The 17,749-nt window shown below is 49.6% G+C and overlaps 1 protein-coding gene across 5 annotated transcripts in view; it reads left to right on the plus strand.

The window, feature by feature from the left end:
* CACNA1D (calcium voltage-gated channel subunit alpha1 D) overlaps window positions 1-17,749 on the plus strand; it is a 334,317-nt gene that overhangs the window by 282,426 nt on the left and 34,142 nt on the right. For all 5 annotated transcript variants that reach the window (XM_047776946.1, XM_047776952.1, XM_047776918.1 and 2 more), the window contains 4 exons: window positions 3,796-3,879; window positions 12,402-12,530; window positions 14,981-15,046; window positions 16,669-16,760. In XM_047776946.1, coding sequence (XP_047632902.1) covers window positions 3,796-3,879; window positions 12,402-12,530; window positions 14,981-15,046; window positions 16,669-16,760 — 371 coding nt within the window. The remainder of the gene's footprint in view (window positions 1-3,795; window positions 3,880-12,401; window positions 12,531-14,980; window positions 15,047-16,668; window positions 16,761-17,749) is intronic.

Genomic DNA, 17,749 nt, shown 5'->3' on the forward strand with positions numbered 1-17,749 from the left:
TGTCTTGAGATCTGCAAGGGAGAAAGACTGCAGCCAAAAAATAAATAAAAAAAAAATTAAAAAATAAGAAAAAAAATTAAAAATTAAAAAAAAAAAGACTGCAGGCCACAAAAAGAACTTGGACTTGGGCTGCTTTTTTTATTTCTGTTTCACAGAGCTTGCCGCCTACTGTGTGCGGCGCCCACACTCTATCCCTCCTGGGGTCCAGCTCTGCTTCCAGGAGCCTGTTGTCGGTGCGGAGGTGGCATTGACAGACAATCAGGATAGAGTTCTTAGAAACAAGGGAGCTTCCTCACCCTAAGCCCATGTTAGTCTGGTTTATGAGTTTAAATTTCCAGAGTCAGAAGTGCCTCCAAGTAACAGATATTATTGTGTGTGACTGACTTGCTTGGTCCTTTCAAATGGGTGAGGCTGGACAAAAAATAATAAGGGCCAATTCTGGCTGGGCTGGTAGGGACTGCTGGTTCCCCTGGCGGGGCCCTGGCCTCGGCATTCAATTGTAAAGACCCCATTGTCATTGGCCAGGAGGAGAGAGCACGGAGGTAGGCGTGTGCTGGTAGCCCCTGCTTAAACTTCTGCTTCCCAGATGCTGTGGTAACTTTGATGGGAAAGGGGTGGGGGCTGAGTCATACTCACTGGACAGTGATTGTATTACATAGGAGGCTGCTAAACAGGGAAACGGGATGTGGGAAGGAAGGGAAGGCTGCCATTTCCTGCCTCCCCGAGGCCCCTCGTGGAGCCCCCTGGCCTGAGCCCGTGATTCCAGCCACCTGCACCAACTCAAGCCTCCCGTTGCCTCTATTAGGGGTGTCCATCCAGGACCCCTCTAGAATTTGGGCATGGTTTTGTGAGTGCAGTGGATCCTCTGGAGAGAGAGTTGGTGAGATTACCAAAGAGTCTGAAGACCCCAAATATCCAGCCCCTATGGTGTTGATTGAAAGCGACTTTATACATCACTGTGGGACAGGGTGGGCCAGTCGGAGGATAGTGACGGCCTGATAGGAATGGTCCAAAAGTGAAAACCGATCCTTCTGCAGAGACAGGATAGCTATCCAGGAGTAAAGTCTGAAGTGGGTGGAGGGGGCAGTCAGGGCACAGGTGGGGATAATGATATGCAGGAGCAGACAGGGGCAGAGCACGTGGCGTGACTGTGGATGGGGGCTGGCTGTGTGCCACGATGGGAGGGGGGATGCTGGGGCTTGTGCTCTCTCTGTGCCCTAGAACCGTACTTATTCCTGATGATCAAGCATTTCTAAGGTGTCAGCTCCTCCCTAAAGGAGTAGGAAAGGAGTGCCATGCTCTCTGTGGCTCTGGGTTGCTGTCAAATCCATGAAGAAAAGAACAAGCTGTGCTCCTCAGAGTGTGGTCTGTGGCAAGGCTGCCATCCATCCACTGTCTGTGACCATGCTCAGTGACGCGAGGAATTTGAAAGCACACCCTGTATTCGCACAACCTGGGAACGAGGCGGCACTCAGCACACAGCTTGGTCCAGCTGACTTTTTCGTTAGGCGTCTCCTTCAGTGAGTGTGCCCTTGCATCCCAAGGTGGGCTCTGGATCTCGTCTCTGACCGGCAGGGCCGGCGTGTGGAGGGGCACCAGTCCTGTTTGCATAGGGACCTGCCCCGTCTCAGTTCTGCTGGCCCCAAGTCCCCCATCATGAAGAGAGAAGCTGTAAGGTGTACGATGTGGCCTTTATTAAGTAGACCCTCCCGTTAGACTTGGGTCACGGATCATCAGAATTGGTGCAGGCGAGCTTCTGTTGACTTGTTAGAGGGCTGACAGAGGGGTCGGCAGGGCAGCAGTCGATGAGGGTAGTAAGTACCTATGAGCGAGGCTTGGGGATCATGCAACGGGAGCAGAGGGTAGATGGGTGGGTCAGAAGTCACGCGGTGGGTTGGGAAAACCTTAAAACAATTTAAGATGAAACTTTTAAAAAGTCCCAAACCATAAGTCAGCTATAACATAGCTCCCCATAAATGCACCTGGGGTGATTAACAGTGATAGGAACAAACATCCCTACTCCAGTTATCCAAACAGCCAACGTGTCCCCGTTCTCTATAGTGTCATAAGAGGCTGGGGCTCTGCAGTGGCTTCCTCAGGGCCTGCACTTGATCACCAGTTCATGGGACCTGACACTTCAAAGTACCTTCTGTTCTGGTTTTCTTGACCTAGCACAGAGTGTACCCAGTTGTAAACTCACGGGGCCCCTTTTTATATAATTTAGACCTGAATTTTTATTTCCAAGACATGTCCTGACTTGTCGAAAAGATGCAGTTGATTTGCAGACAGTCGTTGACCTTGCAACCAGAACCCTCTGTGCACAGTGCTCCCTACCACCCCCTTCCAACAGAGGGCTTTCTGGGGGGTGGGGGGAGGGGTAGTCAGGAGACAACAGACAAACGTTTAATACCCACCATGCTGAGCAAAAGAGGATGCAAAACGTCTGCCATGTATGGACTGGTTTGTAAGTCACAGTCGTGGGGATGTTGCACCTTCAACAAGATATGAAGGCTTGAAACTGAATGGTCAGGAGGGTGCAGGTTGGTTGAAGGAAGAGACCTTGCCAGTGTTGAGCACTAACTGGGTTCAAGGTGCGGGGCTGAGTAGTGGGAGTCTTAGTGGAGGGGACAGAGCAGTCTGCAGAGTTCTCATCCTCAGAGGGCTTTCCATGGGGTGAACCTGCAGGCAAAGACCCCAAATTCAAGACCTGAGAGCAGTGTGAGTCCCCAGGATGGGAAGTGGGAGTCAGGAGGATCTGAAAAGGTGCCATCCGGGAGCTGGCATTTGAGCTAAGCACCAAGGTGGTCATGGATTTGGGCAGATAGAGTTGAGGTGGAGAGGCCAGGATTGCAGAGGCATCAGATGGGAAAGACCCTGGAGGGGGCTGAGGGATGAATGGCGAGTGGTTCTCTTAGCCTGGAGGGTGCAGTGGGGCAGGGGGGAAGACCAGCACTGAGGAGGCAGGAGGAGCCTCTCGGGGGTTTGAGGCTGCTTTGGGGAACAGTGGGAGCCCTCAAGAAGCATCATTGTCCCTCAGTGCTCCCTTCCGGCCAGTGAGATGGGCCGTGGTTTCCTTCCCTGACCCCTCAGCCCCACAACCACACCTCTGAGCCTTGGATAGTGAGCATTACAATACCTGTCTCCTTGTAAGCCATGGCCATCTGTTCACGTCCCTTCAGACTGAGAGCTCTATTAGGATATCCTGCCACCGGGCACACACTTTGCATTACTTAGACTGTCAAGGAGGAATGGGGAGAAGGGATACTGTTTTGTCGCAAGGGCACAGAAGTGAGAATGTGTGAACTTCTGGTCACAGTGCTCTTTAAGTGGGAGGAGAGAAGGAAGTGGGGCAATTGGGGAACCTATGCAAAGAGAAGGAGGGCTTCTCCTCCATCAGCTGGCAAGGGGTCAGGGTGGTGACCCAGGCTGCCAGGGGAGGGCCACCAAATGCCTTGCTCTGTCCTGTAGAAGCTTGACTTGGTTCTGTGCTGCCCAGGGCCTGGTTTGTATTGTGTGTGTGTGTGTGTGTGTGTGTGTGTGTGTGTGTGTGTGTGTGTGGTGTGTGTGTGTGTGTGCGCGCGCGCGCGCGCGCATGTGCATATATCCTCTCTCACACATGCAGGTGCCCCTGCCCGGAATCCCTCTCACCGGCGGATAGTATGGTCATTTCCCTTTGGCCCTCTCACCCCACCTGGTTGCCGTGGGTGCTGTGGGGCCCAGTGTGTCCCCATGTGGTCCGCGTGACGTCTCATTTCAACGTGCTCATAAACGTCTGCCCCCACCCGCTCTGTCCAGGGGTACTTTAGTGACGCCTGGAACACGTTTGACTCCCTCATCGTAATCGGCAGCATTGTAGACGTGGCCCTCAGCGAAGCCGACGTGAGTATGTGCCCGCCGGGGGCCTGCCTCCATTCTCTCTCTGTCTGCACATCCACTGCCCGCCCTGCACTGCATCACCTGGACAAGTCACAGAGCCCAGTCGTGCTTGATCAAAAACCAGACGTTTACTAATGAGAACGCTGAGCACAGGGCTTGATCCCCGGGCCTCTTTAGAAACAAAGTGCCCTTGGGAGGAGACTGACTTGCAGTCTGACCCAAGTCAGCAGTAGGCAGGGCAGGATAGGCATCTGGAACTGTTTTTATTTGTTGTGGCAGGAGCGATACCCAAAGTGATGTACCTGTAACATGTTTGTCTTAGGGTCATCTATCAAGTAGCCAGGTAGCTTAATGCTGGAATGTTCCCCTTTTATAACACTGTCCTTTTCTTCTTTTTTCCTGTTGTGCTTCCTCTCTTCTGTGGCTTCTGAATGCTTGCCTAACAGCACTATTTCACTGATGCATGGAACACTTTTGATGCCTTAATTGTTGTTGGTAGCGTCGTTGATATTGCTATAACTGAAGTGAATGTAAGTAGCCAACTTTGTGTTCTATAACCTAATTGCTTTCGTTAAGTCTGACATGGAGGAGTCCAGACACCCTCCCCGTAGAAGTCTGTACACTTTAGAAATTCATGTACCCGTTTGTTTCAAAAGACTAAGAAAATTTACGGTCGTTCCCTTCGTGGCTCAATGGTTAACGAACCCGACTAGGAACCATGAGATTGCGGGTTCCATCCCTGGCCTCGCTCAGTGGGTTAAGGATCCAGAGTTGCTGTGGGCTGTGGTGTAGGCTGGCGGCTATAGCTCTGATTCGACCCCTAGCCTGGGAACCTCCATATGCTGTGGGAGCGGCCCCAGAAAAGCCAAAAAAATAAAAAATAAAAAATAAGAAAAAAAGAAAGAAAGAAGAAAAAGAAAATTTTTGTCATCTTCCCTCCCTTCCCCTGAATGAGAGTGGGCAAGTAAATGTAGAATGGCCATTTTGGAACAAAAACATTATTTTCAAAGAAGACCAGATTAAAATGTGAAGGGCTAGGAGTTGATTGTCTGGGTGTGGGAACATTATTGCTCAGTGTCTGTGTGACCTTGGCAGGGCACCTGGCTGCCAGTGCCTCAGTTTGTCCAGCTGAAGAGCAGCTTTCATCATGTGTGCCCTGGGACCCACAGTGGTTCCATGAAGCACAGGAGGGAAAGCCCACAGCTGTGCCCTGAGCACGTGGCTACTGCAGTGGGTTCTCTCACCTGTGCCCTGTGCCTGCTGAGTCCTACCAGTGACCCTGGCAGACATCCCCATCCCAGCTCCCCAGATAGGGATGCCGGTCAGGTGCTGCCCCAGGCCAGGGGGAGGAGAGCTTAGTCTGTGTCTGGAGAGTGTCAGGGATCCCTTGTTGCACCCAGTCGAATCCTTTGCTGAGGAAACAAGTTCTGCAGTAGTGTGGTAGGTGGAGTACCCCCCCCCCCTTTAGGAAGCCTTCTGAGAACACTCCTCAAAACTCAGAGGCTCCAGAAAGGGGAGTGCTGGCCTCACTCAGGCCCTTCTCACACCTGACCCATGCTCTGGAGGGCCTGAGGCTGGAAGAGCTCACCCTGCCCCCTGGTGTGTCCCCAGTTCATTATCAGGTTCCCAGGTTGCATGGAGCCTTTCATGGGGACGGGTGGTGCATGGGGCGGGCCACCGTGCTGTGCTGGCTCCACATTTCCAGACTAGTCCTCCTCCCCCAACGCCTGTTGGGAAGGGGTTGCCACGCTCTGCTTGGCTGACATCTGTGGGATGGTTTGGTCCATCCTGGTGCCCAGACAGCATGTATCAAAGAGGAATGATAAGATTCTCTATGCCACGAGTCCAGGACCAGGCTAATCCTGGGGTGCAGAATAGTGGACAGCACTAGCCTGGTGCCAGGCCTTGGTTCCCTCATGGGCCCACTGGGATGAATGATGTCTGCCTCCTCTGCTTCGTAGGTATGTTGTGATGATAAAATAATAGCAATATTTGTGAAAACACTTGTTGAAAACCCCGAAGTTTTAGGGAGATGCAATGGTTTTGTTTTAAATGTATATTTTCCTTGTAACAATAACTGAAATGAGCTATAAGACATTACCATGTCCATGAGGGTGTGAGTTAAGCCTTATGATACTCAAATTCACACCATGACCAGGTACTAAAATGGCATTTTACAAGACCTAGGTACATAGATCCACCAATCTCTGTAAGCCCAGGCTTAAGTCAGTTCGACTTTATGTGAAATATTCCACGATCAGCTATAAAATTGCCATTCATAATGCGAAAATTATGCTTGGCTGTAAAATAACCTGATGTGAATGGGAGAAGAGCAGGACTCTCCCTGGGCTGCCACGGGCTCCCTCCCGAGTCCATGGCCAGACATCTGCTGGCTTCATCATCTCACAGTGTGAAGCCCTTATAGCCCTCATCAAAGTACACTTACATGAACATCCTAGAACCAGGCCCTTCTGTAAGTCAGAAGTGGTCTATAGTGGAAGTGAAAATAGTATAAACAATTATTTCAGCCGGTCTTCCTGGAGTGCTCCGTGTTTCAAGTCTTGTGCAACTGATGGGGTACATGCTTAGTTTCTGGGCACCAGGTTGGGGCCAGGGTTTGTTCACCAAGCAGACGACCCAGCTCTCTAATGCCTGACCCACATGCTGGTACATCTCCAGTGGCACGCACGGCTTCCCGGCTGCCTCACTGTGTGCTGGGGGCAGGAGCCCACTGCGCTGTCCCCTCTGGTTCAGCCCTGCTCAGCAGCGTCTCAGACATGTCCTCCCTTCATCTTTCATCAGTCAGGAGAGCCACAGGTCGGGAATAGCCCACCCCAGTTTTTTTAGTTAGCATTTGACATTGGAGTGTCTATACCACTCAGGCTCTCACTGACTTTCAGAATCACACTGGTCAGCATCCTTGTACTATTTTCCTATGGATGACTTTTTCCCTGGTCAGATGGAGTCTGTGACCAAGGAAGTAATGCCAGTTCGGTGCCCTGAGTCAGTAGAACACCCTCTTAGGGGACCTCAGCATTTCTGTGCTGAGCCTCCCAGCACAGGGGATGCTCAAGGCCACCTTCTCATCCTCTCAGTCCTTCATCACATCTCTGTTGGGCATCTACCATTCCCAGGCCACAGCACAAAGACAAAAGACACTGTGTGTCCTTAACCTCCAATGACATAACTCTGAGTGGAGCTGATGGTTCCTCCACCCCCTTTCCCCACACACCACATTCCCCAGGGAAGCAGTGCACATCATTTCCCTGGGTGGCCTTGTCCCCCAAACTCCTGGGTCAGCTGAGCATGAGTACTTATGGTCCATTGTGGGCTGTTTTTAGCTGCCCTTAGTCATCATTTTTTTGCCGTATTTAACTTGCTATGCTCTCTCTCCCAACCTCTGTTGATCTTTCTTTTTCTGTTGCCTAATTGATTTTCATGTTGGTTTTGTTTTTAGAAAATTGTAGCGGCAAGTATATATAAACATATATACGGTGAAGTCGTTGTTAAAGCAAAAGCACTTGAGAGACTGTATACTTGTCTTTGGCTTCCCCACCTTTGATTTTCGCTGAGTTGCACAGGAGTGCTGTGGGTCATGGCCATCTAAACTGTTTGCTGTGCCTTATCTCGTTGTCTCCAGCCGGGCACCTGAGCTGGGGCCGTCTTGGTGGGTCACGCTTGGCTCTGTGACATGCCAACATAATCTTCAGTAATGAACGATCTGGCCTGGAAATGATCAAGCGAGCTTGCATTTCTTTGTGAAAACATTTTGGATGGCCCTTTACGTTGTCCTGCTTGCATGCTCACCCAGCCCTCTCCCTCCTGCTGCCCCTCTCCTTGCCCCCACTCTACCACGGTCACAGTTTGATGGCTCTCATGGACTTGTCTTTATCACACTTGATCGTAGTGTCACCAAGCTGCTAAAATGTCAGATGAGGACTGGCAGGCTTGCTTTTGCTCTTCCTCCGATGCCTGTTGGTTCTTTGAATGGTGAACTGACCCAGCATCATGTTCTTTCTCATCTGGGGAATGGCTATTGCTGGCATTGAGTCTTTCCAATTCTCATTATTGCCAAGGAGGCAAAATACTTGTGTAAAAGCTATGTATGCTTTGTTACTACTTAAGAGCATGTAAAAAGTCAGTAGGGCGCTCCCTCTCAGGGACACAGGAATTGTCCCTGATTTATCAGGTACCCAGGTTGGACCAAGAGGCCAACAGCTACACTCAAGCCCCTTGTTCTTAGCCCTTGATTGGGTTGTTCAGCCCTCTGTTCTTTATGCTAACCCTCTTCCAGGGACCAGGTCACTGGTTTCTGGACACAGATTCAGCAATCCCAAATAGATAAGCCCTCCATCCCAGAGGTGTGACATACCAGGTCAGAAGTAATCAGAGGGGGCTTGCCAAAAGAATTCTCCATGATGTCTCAGGGTAACTGGTTTGCTGGGATGCTGTTTGCTTCCAGTCTGAATTGGAGAACTGTATCCTTTCTGCTTTTCCAGGAAAAGATGGGAATTAATGCGGAAAGTGCAGTCCAATTCCTTTGATTGTACCAGGGAAACTCAAGGTTTGTTGGGCTCCCGTAGTTGCAGGGGGCTAAACCTGGAACCTACATTGAGGAGCCTGCTTGGGAGCCCCTTGGGAAGCTGCTTTTCATACCCTGCCATGTAGTTTGGCTTCCTGAGGCTGAGGGTTCGTTTCCCTGTAGAGTTCCCAGCTACAGACTGTGGCGTCTCAGGAAGGGGCTGCTGAAATCATCTAGTGCAGGCCCTGGGATGACACTGGAAATCCCTCCATTGAAAACTGATCATTTAGGAGCTCCCTAATGAACCCCGCTAGTATCCACAAAGATATGGGTTCGATCCCCAGCTCCACTTAGTGGGTTAAGGATCCAGTGTTGCTGTGAACTGTGGTGTGGGTCACAGATGGGGCTCTGATCTAGCATTGCTGTGGCTGTGATGTAGGCTGGCAGCTGCAGCTCGAATTCGACCCCTAGCCTGGGAGCCTCCATATGCTGTGGGTGCGGGCCTAAAAAAGAAAAAAGAAAACTGATCATTTAGCCTTTAGTGCTGTCTTTGTCACTCTTGGGGAGTGAGCCCTTCCCCCATCTCAGGGCCTCTAGGGGCATCCTGTGGTTGATCCCAGGAGTCGGCAGAACATCAGTCTGTTCCTGGTCCGTTTCCACCCTTCCCCAGCTCCCTGTGTTTCTCAGCCCCCTCCCTCCCTTGTAAGGAAGCTGGGGATAGGGTCTACTTTCTGTATCCATCTGAGTATTAAACCCTCATCCATTGCACAAGAACCCGTTGTTTAGTTGTAATACCTTGAGTGGGCCTGGCTAATGGCCTCTCTCCATGTGGGCACCTAAAGAGAATGAATTGATGTGGGTGACCAACTGAGGACATGGCCCAGTGTTACCCTGGTCTAGGCTGCTATTCTTAGCTCCAGCTGTATGTTGGAACCAAAAGGGAGCTTTTAAAAGTCCCAAAGCTTGGGCACACCCCAGATCAATTAAATAAGAATATTTGGGGTGGGACCTAGGTGTCTGAGTTAGTCACAGATTCCCAGGCAGTGGGAGTGGGTAGCCCAGGGTGGGAGCATCCTGCCCTTTTCCTCAGGTTGGCATCTGTAGTCTAGGCAAAGCCATCCTCGGGATCCCTCAATCTGTAAGATATTTTGGCAACTTGCACTGTCCCCCAGTGCTACCAGTGACACCCTCTCCTGCCCAGGCCTCCCTGCCCAGTGCGGCTGTGGGAGCAGGGAAATATCACAGGCTCCACTGGGGGTGCTTGCAGCCTGGTGTGCCATTTGCTCTGCCTTCCCCTCTTGCATGTTGTGCTGCCTTGTCCCCACACAAATGCTGTCTCTTCCTCTTCTTTGTTTTTTGTTTTGTTTTGTTTTTTTGAGCAAAAGGCTACCCATGGTTTCAAGGTCATAGCTCAAGATTTGTCATACCTCAGAGATATCACTTGAACAAGAGATGCATACTTCAAAACTCAGTTTGGCCGCTCACTTTCCCATATCCTGAGGGGGGTGAAAAGGTCTGCCAGACTTGGAGTGGGTGAGGGAGGGGCAAGCAGAAGAGGCTTTGGGAAGTTCTGTGGCTCAGCAGAAACAAACCCAACTAGTATCCATGAGGACTCAGGTTTAATCCCTGGCCTCACTCAGTGGGTTCAGGATCCAGCATTGCCATGAGCTGTGGTGTAGGCCGGCAGCTTCAGCTACAATTCTCCCCCTAGCCTGGGAACTTCCATATGCCATGGGCGCAGCTCTAAAAGATTAAAAAAAAAAAAAAATAGAGGGGGCTTGGGCCAGGTGGTGCCAGAAAGAGTATCTTCCCTCACCACCTAGCCTCCTTATTCTCTTGCAGGTCCAACACACAAGTTAGAGACATTTCAGAGGTATACTCTAGAGTGTTCTATCTTATGAACAGTCTGGTCCCCTTGCGCATAGGCACACACGCACACACCCTAAGTCCAGCTGCATGGGGTGACTAGAGCCCCCGTGTACACAGCTCTTAAGGAGGTGGTGTGGGAGAGAGTGAAAACTTTAGAAAACGAATTCCTTCATTTGTCAAGTCATTAATTTAAAACCATCCTCTGTCCCTTTAAGGAGATGTGATCTCTTTTGAGGTGAGATAATAGAAGGAATATAAAAAAGCGTGACCAGGCTTTAACCAACCCATGGCAGAGGTCATGTCATGAGCATCCCAAGTGAAGCAGGGGGACCCCTTTTTAGCCCCATCAGAACTTGTCAGTCCTGGGTTCATAATCTCATTGTTGAATTTCTCTTGTCAGGCGCCCAAACTCCTTATATTTTATGAATTGTATAGAGTTTTATGTTTGGTCTCAGGAGGCAGCCATTTTCGAGAGTGAGACTTCAGAATGGAGTTTTTCCTTTGCCTGCATCTCCAGGGAGGAGAACCCCTCAGATTAGCGTGTGCGTCCGTGCGTGCACACACATCTCTGAGCTGTACAGACACTCCATGCAACGAGGCTCTTGGCACACCCCGCCAAGAGCCTCCTTCCTTTGTTGGCTCTTGGGTAGACCAGCTGCTTTAGTGCTGGTGACCCCACTGAAGGAAACAGAAAGGCTGTCATTTCCTGGCTTGTGTGCAGCCTTTGCTGCTTAATTTAAAGATGCCTCCTGATATTTGTGAGTTTGCTTTCAACCTCTTTGCATTCATTCTCATAAATATCTGTTGAACCTCTAATAAGTGCCAGACACCATGCTGGGCACTGAGTGCAGTGAAGTGAGATCCCTACTCTCTGGAGACTCACAGGCTGAGTGGGGAGGCAGGTGGACACAGGGGATTCTGCACCTTGGGGCCCAAGTGACAGAAGCCCAGCCAGACCTCAGGTGAGGCAGCACTGCTAAGGTGCGGGACAAGGTGGTGCTAAGCTATTTCTCCCCAAGAGTCACCTAGAGCAGAGCTTTCTTTGGGCAGTAACAGCTTCTGGAGGGAAACCAGCCTGTCTTCTCTTGCCCTGACTCTGTCTGCCCAGCTCCTCGGCAGCCCCACCAGAGAGGCCCCCATCTGACACATGCTGCCCCCCTCTGCCGCCCTAGGAACAGAGTGGGGTCCGGGAGGTATGCGGACCACAGGCAGTAGCCATTCTCTTTGCCCCGTTTGGTAGAATCCTGTTCCTCGGGGTTAGACCCACAACCCTGGAGAAGAAAAGAGAATCCATTGCCCCGTGAGAGGCAGAGTCCCACTCTGCATTTCTATGACTGGGGACAGCTGAGGTCTTGCAACATTATCTTTCACTGGACGGCTGTCAGCCTTGGCACATGACGCCCTGGGGTGTGAATTGGAAAAATGGTTTGTAATTTCAAAAAAAAGAGAGAGAGAGAGAGAGAGAGAGAGAGAGAGAGAAAGAAAGCAGTGTATTCAGTGGCTGCCCGCTCCCAAGTCCAGTTCCAAGCAGTGCCACTGGCATTTCCTCAGGGCAGAAGCAGGTGTGTCACCCTAGGACTTGAACCACAAGTTTTTAGAAAGGGGGAGGGGCCGTCCTCCGGAGCCCTTGCCGCCTTCCCAGGTCATTAATGCATTTTCACTCTTTGATTTCTTAAAGCCAACTGAAAGTGAAAGTGTCCCTGTCCCAACTGCCACACCTGGGGTAAGATCAGTAACTAGTCCCCAGGGGCTGGGCCTTTTCCTTGAGTTTATTTGACCATGTCGAGTTTTCCACTAGTTTTTCTGTATTCTCCATGATTGTCCTTCCGGAACAGTGTCTGCAGTGGTTTACATTCATCATCAGTGTCCAGTACTCCTGACCAGCCCCGCGTCCTCCTCTTAGCACACTAGACCACGTGGACATGCATGTGCTGTGTGGACGCAGTTTTCCAAGCCCTGTGTTGTTAGCATGTAACTTTTCCTTTCATATCATGCTTTTTAAGGTGAAAAGGCCCTAGAAACACATCTTTAATTCTTACCTCTGCCACCTCTGTTTGCATCTGTTGCTGTTTTTCTGAAAGTGTTGCATGTTCTACTTTCCATTGGGTTTGACTTCTCCATGATAACCCTTCAGAACTCTGAAGAAAGCAATAGAATCTCCATCACCTTTTTCCGTCTTTTCCGAGTGATGCGATTGGTGAAGCTTCTCAGCAGGGGGGAAGGCATCCGGACACTGCTGTGGACTTTTATTAAGTCCTTCCAGGTAAGAGCCATGCCGCAGGGGTGGGGGTGGAGGCTTCTTTGTCTTTGAAGATCCTATGGAAGTCAGTGGTTGTCACCTGTCGTGGAAGATCCAGGCTCCCTTCTGCAGGACCATGACATTGCTTGGGAAAATCAAATAGGATTACTTGCTTGAGGAAGCAGAAGAGAAAGCAGTGAGGACCCTGCAGCATTGCCAAGACAGATAGAGACCTGGGGATCCATGCCCCTCAGTCCTCCCTGGAATGCCTGGGGTGAATGGTGATGTCTGAGAGAGGGGGGGTCCCAGCTGATAGCTGGGAGCCTGACAGCTTCACTTCATAAGGCTGCAGCAGTCCTGACTGTCTAGGTACAAATCAGATACAAATCTAGGTACAAAATCTGGGCCTGGGCCAACACACCATCCTCAGTCCTGGGTTACGAAGTACCTGGGAGAATTACAGAGTGGAGGACTTCCAGGTATAAGCCAGATCCCCTATGTCTTCTGTGACTCTCCAAGGCTGTGTAGCCTGGTTTTAGGTGGATACTGCATAGAACCAAGCCTCTCCTTTCCCTTCCAGCACACACCCTGAATGTCCCAGTCTTCTGGACCGAATCCACTGGCAATGGGGCACCGAGGCTGGTTAGGAGGTGCGCCACCTGGAGAGTCTGTAGATGTGCATGGATATTCTAAAATAATCTTCCATTTTAGAATGGATCTTCTAAAGTGGAGGAGCATTTTAGGATGGATCCTTAGAAACCATGGATCTTCATTTCTTTATCACGACTCTTTTTAATTCCAAAGCAATAAAATGCTCACCTTAACAAATGAAGTTATCCAAAGATACATAAAGAACAACCCCCCCACCACCTCCTAAAATAACTGGTGTTAATATTCCAGGAGGCATATCTCTGCAATGGATAGGATTTGAACAGGTAAAGAGGAGAAAGGATGGCATCTAGAGAAGGAAGTAAATCCAGAAACAAAGAAGGAAAAGCACAGGTCCTGTTGGGGAAAATGGGGTGGTGAGAGGAGGGGGTGCAGCTCCGAGAAAGGCAGGGCAAGTGGGGCCTTGGGCAGGCGAGCCTCAATCCTGGAAAGGGATGAAATCCCAGATGGTTCTTATTAACTCAAAGTACCAATGTTTGTAAGTGAACTGCTATAAAAATAGAGTGAATTCATGCACTAATGTTATTCTTACTTTTAAAAAAACATTTTTTAAAGGTTTGGTGAGTACATATAGATTAATGTCACAGAGCAGTGGCTCATGAACATTGAAAAACCATGCCAACAAAATTCTTCAACATGAGCTAATCAAGGGAGAAAATGCATATTGTAGGAATGGGTGAGGGCAGCCTGAAATGAACCCTGTAGGATTCTTAACCAGGCCAGTTGTCAGGAGGGTGCTTCTGCACTGGGCCAGGCTGGCAGTCACAGATTCAGAGCCGGCACAAGTCAGAAAGGTTTTTTAGCCACTGGCTTTCTGATGACATTTCACAGATAGGAGATAGTTGAGGCTTTATGCATGTGTGCTTGGCGTTAACACCCTGGACACTTCCTGGAGGTGTGCCATGCACATGGACATCTTCTGTCAGCTGAGATGAGGGACAAAAGCAGTTGAGGACCCTTGGATTAAAAGGACTGAGAGTTCCCTTGTGGTGCAGAGGGTTAAGGATCCACATTGTCACTGCAGTGGCTTGAGTCGCTGCTGTGGTGCGTGTTTGTCCCTGGCCCAGGAAATTCTGTATGCTGCGGACACGGCCCTCCCCAAAAAAAGACTGGGGGTCTGACCCAACACATGTACTTGTATTTGATGTTCCTAAGGGGAGCCCAGGCTTGACAACCACACACCTAAGTCCTTTTCTTTCCCAGCCCAGCCCAGCCCAGCCCCCAGCTCTATGGTTCTTTCAGAAAGAGTGCATTTTAAGAAATGTGTCTTGCTTTCCACAGCCACAGCCAGAATGTGTTTCTTCCCCTCTGACCCAGTAATTCCATTCCTAAGACTTCACTCTAAGGAAGTGCTTCAGCAGATGCAAGGTGATTTTGCATAAAGATATTCCTTTGCAAAACAGCCCCCTATCCCCATCCCAGACATGCCCACCAAAGCACTTGGGAGCCACCTAATTGTCCAGCCTTTTGGAATCATTTTGTCAAGTACTCTAGTTTCACAAAGGAATCCAAGGTCAATTTAGGCATTATGCTGACAGCGAATTGTCTACCTCGATGCTATTTAGGATTAGGATACACGGATAAGGACTGGAAAGCACATCCATAACCCGAGGTGTGCCTGGGCTGTACTCAGGGTGGAAGTCGTCCTGCTGGGCTGGGATTTAAAAGGCTCTTCCTCACTATTGATGTCCTTTCAAAAGAATCTGGAAGAGAATAGGGCGTGCACTTTACGGAGGTGGTCAGTCTGCCCCTGAGTCTTGGGGGGGCAAGAGGCGTACCTGCGCCAACTGTGTCTTCTCTTCCAGGCGCTCCCATACGTTGCCCTTCTCATTGCCATGCTGTTCTTCATCTATGCGGTTATCGGCATGCAGGTAAGTTGTAGCCACCTCTGCCCTGGGTCCCCTTTGCTGGGTCCATGGTGAGATGTGCTTTGGCATGGTGAACTGGAAAGACAGGTCATGATTTTCTAGCCGGACACCTTGGCGGCTAAAGAGCTGTAGAGATGAGAAAGAGGTGGTCCCTCAGGAGAGAGCCTGTGCCTGAGAGAGCCCAGCTCAGAAGAGTGTGGAAAGATTGGAGTGTGTCAGGGGAGGTTGGGTTTGGGGCACCCCTCACCCCCAGTCTGAGTCTGAGGAGAGCCAACGGATGGAGAAAACCTGCAGTTGATTGCAGCGATAGCAAATGCCGCACTAAAAGAAGCCTTCATTGTCCTATTTTCTGCACCAGTGTCACTAAGAAGGTATCAAGTGATACAAAAGTCTGTTTATCATCTGAAACATTTCCAGATGCTGAGACTGAACTGGAACCAATATTTTGCCTCAGGGCCTCCCTGGCTAAAAAGAGGTGTGACACCAGGTCCTTCTGGGCCTGGGCCTGGGGGCTGAGAGGCTAAGGGATGCTTCCAAACCCCTCCTGGAGTCAGGGAGGGATGGGGCTTCACTAACAGCTGAGCCCTAAAGCAGGGTGGGGAGCAAAGCCTCCTCGAGAAGAATGCAGTGGAGCAACCGGTGATGAGGGACCTCCTGGGCAGGGGGGTGTCTCTCTGCCAAGGTCTATGCTGCTTCAGGTGCAGACTTTCAGGCAAGGAAGCACTGTCAGTGAAAAAGACAGGAAGGATTCCCGCAGCAGAGACACGTGGTACTTGCTTTTTTATTCTGAAGACAGAGAAGCATTTGTAAGTCACTAGGAGTCTCAACAGGAGTTTTGAGGGAAGAGCCAGCATGCTTGAACCCCTGTAATTCAGCACCACATAATGCCATGGGCCCTGAATGGGCTTTTATTTGTAGGGTCCTCATCAAAGCTGGACTTGTCTCAGAGAACCACACACTGCATTGTACACACCCTCGTATTCACTCGAGAGTCTTTACCAGTCATCACATTCTTCTAAAATGTCATTCTGCTCCTGTAATTTCCATGGGCAAAGCATTTGCTAACTTCCCGTGGACCTTAAGGCAAAGCTTACCCTCCTTCCCATGGCCCACCAGACCTCACCCTCTGGCCCCCCATGCTTTTCTGCAGCTCGATCTTTGGGTCTCACATGTTTGTTTCATTTCCTGGAGCACCTGTGCCACATCCCCTCTGCTCCTTTTCGGGCTGTGCTCCCCTGCCTGGAGCACTCTTCACTCCCCTTGTCACCTGACTGGCTTCTCCTTCTCCTTCAGTTCTGGACCTTAATCTCACTCCCCCTGAAGGCCCTCCTTGACCCTACCCGCCAGGCTGGCATCCATGAGCCTGTCCTATGCTTCCATGTCAGACTGGATCAGCCCAGCTCCCATCAGGATAGGCTACTTGTCTGGTTACTTTTTTTCCCTTTGGCAGGGTGGGGCTCCTTGAGCGCAGAGCGTGTCTGACCTTGGTACCATGCCTGGCCACAGTAAAGTGCCAAGCACTCTGGGTGTTGGCTAAATTTGAGTTCTAAATTCACATATGCAGCGTTTGTTTGTTGTTTTGTAGCAAAAGCTTTTCTTTTTCCCCCAAACATTCCTCTCTCTAGATGTTTGGGAAAGTTGCCATGAGAGATAACAACCAGATCAACAGGAACAACAATTTCCAGACCTTTCCTCAGGCGGTGCTGCTGCTCTTCAGGTGACTGACTCCAGAGCAAGTCTTTCTAGTTCTGGGCTCCAGAGCAACAGAGGACACGGGTTATTAAAGCAGTGGGTCACGGTGGCTTTTTGTATTTGTTTTGTAGTCTCAAAGAGATGCTAGCATTCTAGTCACAGAGGAATGTTTCTGGGTTGTGGTCAGTCAGATTGTAATTGACTTAAGATTTTCTACTTGGGAGCGAGTAGGTCTATTGAGGCCATCAGGCAGGTGTAGGATATATGCTTATGCATAGAAGCATGCACTTAACTGGGAAAATGAAAGTTTAGCAGGAATATAGAGGTCTTTTTTCTCAGCCAATGGGGAACATACGGAGATGTGCAGTTTCACATTTTATGGGGTTTTATTTTAGCCACACCCAAGGCATGTGTACGTTCCTGGGCCAGGAATCAAACCTGCACCGCAGGAGGGACCCAAGCCACTGCAGTGACAGTGCCAGATCCTTAATCTGCAGAGCCACAGGGGAATTCCTGTGGGCTTGTTTTAATTCCATTTAATGACTTTGTAGACAGGGTGCCTTTAAAGAGGGAGAACCTAAAATAAATAAATTCATTAAATAAAATAGAGAACTTGCTAGAAATCATACAAGTAATTCCTAATGACTCCAGTGATTGGAGAGTAAGTCATTTGAAAGTTAGATCATTTTCAAGTCTTTGCTTTTAACAGAATTGAAAAGGGATCTAATCAAGTTGTCAGATGTTAGGTCATTAAAAATAATAATTGTTTAAAAGTTGTAATATAAGTGTTTAAAGGAGAGAAAACAAACAACAAAAAAAAAATCCCTTTATGCAGAAGGAATCAATGTACTTGTATCAAATGATGGCTGTAACTAAGCGGGAGTTGCCGCAGGGTCTCCACATACTAATGTCAGTTGCATTGGAAAATAAGTAGGAATTTCATTTTAGGAATTTGCACTAATTCAAACTGGCTTTTCCATCAAATTACTTAAGCTTTGATATGATTTAAGAAAT

Source organism: Phacochoerus africanus, chromosome 1 (assembly GCF_016906955.1).
Source record: "Phacochoerus africanus isolate WHEZ1 chromosome 1, ROS_Pafr_v1, whole genome shotgun sequence".
In the NCBI taxonomy this organism is placed as follows: Eukaryota; Metazoa; Chordata; class Mammalia; order Artiodactyla; family Suidae; genus Phacochoerus; species Phacochoerus africanus.